The 7775-nt window shown below is 45.6% G+C and overlaps 1 protein-coding gene across 1 annotated transcript; it reads right to left on the bottom strand.

The window, feature by feature from the left end:
* Nucleotides 1-2938: 2938 nt before the first annotated feature.
* Nucleotides 2939-7413, bottom strand: LOC149202557 (uncharacterized). Its single transcript, XM_089401627.1, has 3 exons — nucleotides 6875-7413; nucleotides 4728-5783; nucleotides 2939-4244 (listed from the first exon to the last, which is right to left on the bottom strand). The coding sequence occupies exons 1-3, from the start codon at nucleotides 7411-7413 to the stop codon at nucleotides 2939-2941; spliced, it is 2901 nt and encodes a 966-aa protein (XP_089257753.1).
* Nucleotides 7414-7775: the final 362 nt, after the last annotated feature.

The raw sequence follows: 7775 nt of genomic DNA, 5'->3' as shown, positions 1-7775 counted from the left end.
AAAACTGTCCATCTGTTATATTCTATGTATTGTTTGCATCGGAGAAGCTGTAGGAAAATGCAAGGCCACAGATGATATAAAAATATATCTTTGTTTTGCTTGGAGGGAAAGGGAAGGGATGGGATGGTGTGACCTTTTTTAGAACCATGTCAATTTGGAATGAGCTTTCTTGTGGTAAAAAATGCATAGCCACGGATGATATAAAAATATAACTTTGTTTTGCTCAGAGGGAAAGGGAACGGATGGGATGGCGTGCCCTTTTCTGAACCATATCAATTCGGAATGAGCTCTCTTGTAGTAAAATTTGTTCTGTTTTGAAATTTGATAAGAAAACTTGAACTATTAACGCTTGACATATTCTCTGAGTTTTGTTCCAGTCAATACTGTTGGTTTTAAATACTACCCCTGTTGTACTTGTTTCAGTGTGATTCAGATCCAATTCACAGGAAAGATTAAAAAACACGAAGTGTGACTGCAATGCAAAATTTGCACATTATGTAATACTCCTAAAAATTCACCTGAACGATGTTTCATAAACTCATAAAATCGGCCTTAACTATGACTGATAACTGATAACCTAGGCAAAATAAGTTATTTATTGGGGAAAGGTCATATGTTCGATCCCACAAATAAATGGTATTAAAAGCGCCTACTTGTCTCTTGATTCCAAATTCAAAATAGAATAGATTGAGCTTTCATATTACACAGAAACGTAATCATGAATTTATGCAAATTACACTGATTTATGAAGAAACCATGAAAACTTAGTATTTTCATTCAAAACAACATAAAAAACTATATAAGTCTGAATGCAATTGTTGAATTTCGATTAATATCATGTGCTACTACTTTAAATGTTAATAAAATAACCTTTCCTATGTATAAATTCAAAAATTTGTTTTAAAAATTCAATTCAAATACATGTGCTACTACTTTAAATTTGTTTTAAAAATTCAATTCAAATACTCTTTATAATCTAGCGTTTATAGATGCCTCTTGAGGAATAAAAAAAATCAAATCCTCATATACCTAGTTGTCTTTTCACGAAAAGCCTCGACATGAATTGATGCCCAAAAAAAATCTCAAAAAACTTAACTCGGAAAAATTGATTCAGATGGTCCTTATAAATGTAGTCAAATGCCCTCACAAGAATAAGCGGATCAAATCGATATATACTTTTTCTATTATTTTTTCCATTTTTATTAATTTTAGTTTTTAAATGATTTTATTATGTTAATGTTAAAAATCTCAAAAGACTTAACTCGGAAAATGGTCCTTATAAATGTAGCCAAATGCGTTCACAAAAATAAGCGGATGAAATTGATATATATTTTTTCTATTATTTTTTCCACTTTTATTAATTTTAGTTTTTAAATATTTTTTATTTTTTATTTTTTATTTATTTTTTTTTCTCGTAGAAAAAGTCGTAATTTCTATTAAGAAATTACATTCTATAGATTTCTGAGCATATGCACACTGAGGCGCCTCTCGGACAGTAGCAAAAAAAATATAAGATAGTTTGTTTTAACCATGTACAAAAATAGCACTAAAGGATCCTCTATTTTAGCCTCCAGGAGTTTACTAGCTTGCAATAGAAATTGCATTCTGTAGATGTCTGAGCATATGCATACTGAGGCTGGTTGCCTCTCGGACAGTAGCAAAAAAATATAAGATAGTTTGTTTCAACCATGTACAAAAATAGCACTAAAGGATCCCCTGTTTTTGCCTCCACGCAGGGAGTTTACTAGCTTGCTCCACGCAGGGAGACATATGTGAAGCAACAACAAAAAACTAAGGAAAAACTCCAGGTCTATAGCAGACTGTTATAAAAAACATCTATAAATATAAGCTGGCATCTGTTTCTAGCAGCTGTAGCTCGCTGCCCTGTAGGAAAGGTACCCCCGTGGGTCGAACTAGGAGCAAAATTAAGGTAACAAAAAAATACAGAGTGTGTATATGATGGACCCCTTCAAAGCTGTACCTCCCTTTGTGCCTGTAGATCAACAAAGGGCCTGTGATAGTGTTGATAGTAGGTTCCATCCATTTCTTCCTGAATTAGCCAGTCCTCTTCTTGCCTTTGCGCTGCTTGCTTGGATAGGTAGTCCGCCCGAGAGTTGCGCTCCCTGTAAATGTGATAACAGTCAAATTTTTCAAAAGCAGCTATAAGTCTGAGAGTCTCATCCAGAATATGTCTCAAAGAAAAAACAGTGCAGGTAGATTTTCTGTTGAGCCAGTTGCAGACAAGTTTTGAGTCTCCAAACAGTTGAAGTTTGGTGCATCGTTTCTCAAGTGCAAAGTGTATGAGGTGTTTGGCTGTAGAGAGCTCGGCATAATTGTTTGTGCCCCGTCCCAGATGAATTTGAAGCTTGAAGCAGTGGTTTTCTCTGAGGTAAAGGAGGGCCCCTCCCCCACAGCCCTCCGCTTGGGCTGAGCCATCAAAGTAAGCCCAAGGGTAGGATTTATCAATGAGTTCCGGGTGGATGGATCTAGGGGGGGCCTGCGGAGGGTCATCAGGAATGAGAGCGAAATCTGCAAGGATGTGGGAAATAATGATAGGCCAGGATGGAGATTTTTGGTCAAAAATCGCACGATTCCTCGCCGTCTAGATAGCCCAGCACATGAGGAGAGGGATGTTCCTATCTTTGCCCGAGTGGTGCTCCTGCCAATTTATCCAGGCATCGATGATGGACTGTCCTTGCCATCGATTGAGGGAGGGGGAGAGAGAAGAGAGGAGGGACCATTGTTCACTGACTACAGGGCAGGACAGAAAAAGGTGTTCAGTGTCTTCCTCATTGCTCCTGCACAAATGGCACCAGAAGGGTCCATGGAAGGATCGCTTTTTCAAGTTTGCGCCAGTGGGGATTTTGTTGAAGAGGATGGCCCACATGAGCATACGCGTTCTGGGAGCTGCTTTTAGATGCCATATAGCTTTCCACCACTACTGAGTATTTTCAGGCTGAAATTGTTGCATCAGCTTTTGGTATCCATCCTTTGGAGTGTATGAACCATTTTTTGCGAGTGCCCAGACAATCTCATCTTCTTCTTCCGTTATCCTGATGTGTGCTTGTGTAAGGGCTTCAGTATAAGTCTCCCAATCATGCCTCCACTGCTCCGGGATGTGAAGATCTAGTGATGTCTTCCAGGCCTGTTGGAGAAAAGTGGAGTTTTCTAGATCTGCAATATGTGCAATATGTGTTACCCCCTGTTCCATAAGATGAGCCGTGAGCTGATCTGGCAGTCGATGTGCATTGCCGCATCCTATCCAGGGGTCTATACCGATGCGAACTGAGTTCCCCTGATGAATTCTCCATGTTAGACCCTCCTGAATAAGGGGAATAGAATTGAGAACTGCTTTCCAAATGATTGAGTGTCTTCCACTCCCCCTATGTTCCCTGCGAATCCAGCTGAAAATGCTTTCCGGGGCAATGTATTTCTCCACTACTACTTTTTTCCAGAGGCTTTGGGATGTGAGTAGTTGCCATCCTAGCTTTGCTGCCAGGGCTTTTGCAAAAAAATCCAGTCTTTTTATACCCCAGCCTCCCCATTTCTTCGGCCTTGCTATGGTGTCCCATTTTACCCAGGCAAAGAGGTTCCCCTGTTTGTTCCCCTTCCATAGGAATCTGCAGCATATTTTTTGGAGCCTGGTTAAGATTCCTCTTGGTATCCAAGCCAAAGACATCCAGTATACAGGCGTTGCTTCCAGCACAGCTTTTATAAGCGTGAGTCTCCCTGCCCTGGTAAGATATCTATTATACCATACATTTAATCTCTTCTCCACCTTTGTGATTAGCCATATCCAGTCAGCTATTTTGTATCCTCCATGTTTCACTCGGAAGCCAAGATATTTCAGCCCTTCCTCCATAGGGTGAATGTGGAAAGGGAAACGGTTTTTTATATAGATGATCTCTTGTTGTGAGCATCCTGTTGCTGTTAGGGTGGATTTTTGTACATTTATTATCATACCTGTGGCCTTCTGGAAGAGATCAAAAACTTGTTGTAATGCTGAGGAGTCAGCCATGCTTCCGTTTAAGAAGATGAGCACATCATCCACGAACAGAAGGTGAGTAAGTGAGCAATTGTCCGTGATTTTTATCCCTTTAATCCTGCCCCTTCTGTGTTCAGATGCTATCAGCCTGCTAAGCCCTTCCATGATGAGCAGGAACAGTAAGGGGGAGAGGGGACATCCTTGCCGGAGACCTCTTTCGGCAGAGAAGAAAGGGGAGGGGGAGCCATTTAGAAGGACACTGAACGGCACATAAATACAGCTCATAATCCTCTTAATGAACATGTAGGGAAAACCCAGATGTGTGAGGAGCATTCTGATATATAGCAGATTTACCCTGTCGAAGGCTTTAGAGAGGTCTACCTTAAGGATCATTCCTTTCAATTGCTTGCTCTGCATTGAGTGGAGAAGCTCTTGAGCAGTGCCAATAGCTTCATGGATCTGATGACGATGGAGGAAGGCAAATTGTTCAGAGGATATATTGGCCGAAAGGATGGGCTTGAGCCTGTTTGCAAGGATTTTGGCCAAGATCTTGTAGAGGCAGTTGCAGAGCGAGATAGGCCGAAAATCATTGAAAGATTCCGGCTTATCGGATTTTGGGATGAGGGCGATGAAAGTGGCTTTGATGGCCGGGGGGATCTTTCCTGAGAGGCTGCAATGATTGATCACTTTAAGGAGGTCCTGGCCCAGCAGCTCAAAAAAAGCTAGATAGAATTCGATGGACCAGCCGTCAGGTCCCGGGCTCTTGTCTTTTTGGAAACCCCGGATGGTAGTTTCCAGCTCTTCCAATGTAATTTCTTTTGTAAGCTCCTCTGCATCCTCGTCATCCACAAATCTGGGGAAGAGTTCAGCCACTCTCATGATTTCTAATAGACTTGCTTCTCTCGGGGCCTTGTATATGTTCCTGAAATGTGAAGAGGCTAGAAAGGCAAGTTCTCTGGAGGTGTTGACCTGTTGTCCTTGTTCATCTTGCAGCTCCCAGATAGTATTGATCGCTTTTCGACCATTTGCAAAGCGGTGGAAAAACTTTGTATTCTCGTCCCCTTCCTTGAGCCAGATGGCTCTGCTTCTAAGTCTCCAGCTTTCCTCTCGATCTCTGAGGACTTGTGTTCTCCGATTGATAAGGCCTTCATACATGACTTTTTGATCAGGGGAGAGATAGGTTCCTTCCGAGTGGGATTCTAGGTCCGCTATAGCTTGTTCTGCTTGAGATATCGTTAGATCATCCTGTTGCCTCTTCTTTTTGGCCCATTCTCTAGATAGCACTTTGATTTCAGAGAGGTTCCTTACGAAGCCTGTGGCTGGGTCTGCTTCCTCAGGGATCGGATGTGCTTTCCAGAAATCTGTTATTAGTTTAATATATGAGGGGTCCCGGAGCCAGGTGGAGTTGAACTTGAAAGGGGCCTTGGGGTTCTGTTGTCTTGCTCCTACTTCCAGATATATCGGTCTGTGGTCCGATATCCCTCCACTGCCTACCCACTGCCTAGATCTGGGGTGATCGCTGTGGAGCACCTCCTTGATAATAAAGCGGTCCAGCCTCCTGGCAAGGCTTTGATCCCCAGTTCGGTTGTTCTTCCATGTGTGCTGAATCTTAGCCGATGGGATATCTATCCATTGGTGATCCTCGAGCAACTTCTCAAAAAAGTCAGACAGGGGATCAATTTGCGCCATATGTCCCCATGATTCAGAGAAACCCATAGAGAAATTCAGATCTCCTCCCAATATAATATTCTCGGCTAGGAGGAGAGGGGAGCTGAAGAGCTTTTGCCAAAAGATCTCCCTGTTGAGACAGGGCCCATAGACATTATAGATTCTTAGATCCTCCTCCAGGTCCTTTGAGTATATATCCGCACCCAAGAAACCTCCTCCACCCCAGATATTCTTCAGTTTTATGGTGCATTTCTTGAAGCCAATAGCAATGCCCCCAGATCGGCCAGATACATCAATGGCGGAAAAAGTCCACCCTGGCAACCAGGAAACTAGAATGGAGGTGACTGAGTCTGCTTTGCATAGGGTTTCTTGTAAAAAGATGATGTCCACCGGTTCCGAGAATAAGAGACGCTTCAGGGCCAATTTTTTCTCAGGGCTGGCCAGCCCTCTACAATTTAAGGATAAAATTTTCATGGAGGGGGGTGAGGGAGGGTGTCCAGTGCTCTAAGAACCCTGTCAATAGTATGATGTCTGCCAAGGAGGACATCGTCCCCCGCTTGTTTCTGTGCTTTAGAGAACGAGGTTGGTCTGCCTTGCCCTTGCTTGGGCGAGAGGATGAGAGGCCCCACAGTCAGCCCAATGGCGTCCGCCTCTTTCTGTTTGGTGGCCGAGCGGGTGGAATAACTCGGTGTAGAGTTTACCGAAGGGGAGGGCGATGGAAAAGAGAGGGGGGGGGGGGGGGGAAGAAGGGAGGGGGGAGGAGGCGGGTAAGCCCGGTGGCATCGGAATGGGGCAGGTCAAGTTTTGAGAGCGAGGAGGGGGAGGGGGCGGACGGGCGTTCATAACCAGGTCGAGGGCAGACGGGGAAGAGGGAGGGGGAATCCTGATCGGGGGGGGCATGCAGGGGAGAGATAAACTCAATGAAGAAAGAAGTGAAGCAGAGACAGACGTAGGAATAGCTGTACCCGATGAGAAGACCGCTCATTTTGCAGCCTTTGAACGCGTCAGTGGAGGAGATGGAGGACGGATCGGGTTCGATGCTTTCTTCTTGTGCCGAGGAGCTGAAGGCGCTTCCACCGTGTCAGAGGTTATGATATGCTCCATTCTAGGTGCCACCGCTGCTGGAGGGTCAGGTAGACCTTCGGAAGTGGGCTGGTTCGGTCTAGTGGCTGCCTGCTGGGTTTTCTGGAGGAGGGGGCAGTCTTTGTAGAGGTGTCCCACCTGATGGCATCTTCTGCAGCGGTATGGGATTCCCTCATAGTCGAGCTTCTGCTTCCTTGAAGAGGATTTCCACTGTATGGTGATGTGTTCCGGCAAACCCCCCTGGTATCCATATGCACCAGGACCCTTGCGAAAGCCATCATTCCCGTCGAGATGTAGGACTTGTCAGATTCCATGAATGTGCCCAGAGAGTTCCCTATTCTCCTGAAGATGTCCTCGGACCAATACTGTAGGGGCAGGCCCGGTAGTCTGACCCAGACTGGCCCGATCCCAAGCTGTTCCGTCTCCGGGTCAAAGAGGGGCGTCCATCGCTTGAGGAGTACCAGAGCTTTTTCAAAATGCCAAAATGATGATAGTACCCAGCTCGTGTGGTCCGCCCTTGCGAACCTCAGTGCGAACCAGCCTCGCACGAAAGTCTGGACGGAGGGGATTTCCGCCAGATATTGGCCCCAAATCTCCGTGGCCCATTGCTTCAGTTTTTCCGCTGTGATATGCCTGCCCCGAATACGACCGACGAGGACTCTGTCCGCCAAATCCATAGCGTCCCCCCACTGAATGTCTTCTTCAAGCCTCAGGATGACGTCCTCAGCTCTGGATTTGAAGCAGCGTTGTTTCTTTGAGGGGCGGGAGGACATGCGGCCCGGGATATCAGGTGCCCTGGAACCGGCCGGGGGGGAGCCAGGGGGGGGAGGGTTTGGGATCGAGCCGGGGGGGGGGGGATGGCCTCCGGGAGAGGGGGGATAGCGTGGTAGCTTCCAGAGGAGACGGGGGGAGCAGGGGGAGGGATAGGGTCAGCCGGGGGAGGGTTCTCCACAGAACTAGCAGGAAGATGGGAAAGGGGGGGTAAACCCGGCTGAAGAGGAGCAGCGCCGGTCGGGGAGGACTGAAAACATTCCGCAAG

The sequence above is a fragment of the Pinus tabuliformis genome, chromosome 2_1 (genome assembly GCF_031772625.1).
Source record: "Pinus tabuliformis cultivar Carrire ecotype Pingquan chromosome 2_1, CPIR1, whole genome shotgun sequence".
NCBI classification, from domain to species: Eukaryota; Viridiplantae; Streptophyta; class Pinopsida; order Pinales; family Pinaceae; genus Pinus; species Pinus tabuliformis.
The sequence above is the reverse complement of the archived record's forward strand: the minus strand, read 5'-3'. Positions and strand labels throughout refer to the sequence as shown.

Bases quoted from the DNA above. Each gene is read 5' to 3' on its own strand.
- LOC149202557 (XM_089401627.1), bottom strand. From the start codon at position 7,413: ATGGATTTGGCGGACAGAGTCCTCGTCGGTCGTATTCGGGGCAGGCAT. The intron at 5,784-6,874 runs GTGGGACACCTC...CTGTCTCAACAG, and splicing joins GCTGCAGAAGATGCCATCAG to GGAGATCTTTTGGCAAAAGC. The intron at 4,245-4,727 runs GTCCATCGAATT...TGTGCCGTTCAG, and splicing joins AGCCCGGGACCTGACGGCTG to TGTCCTTCTAAATGGCTCCC.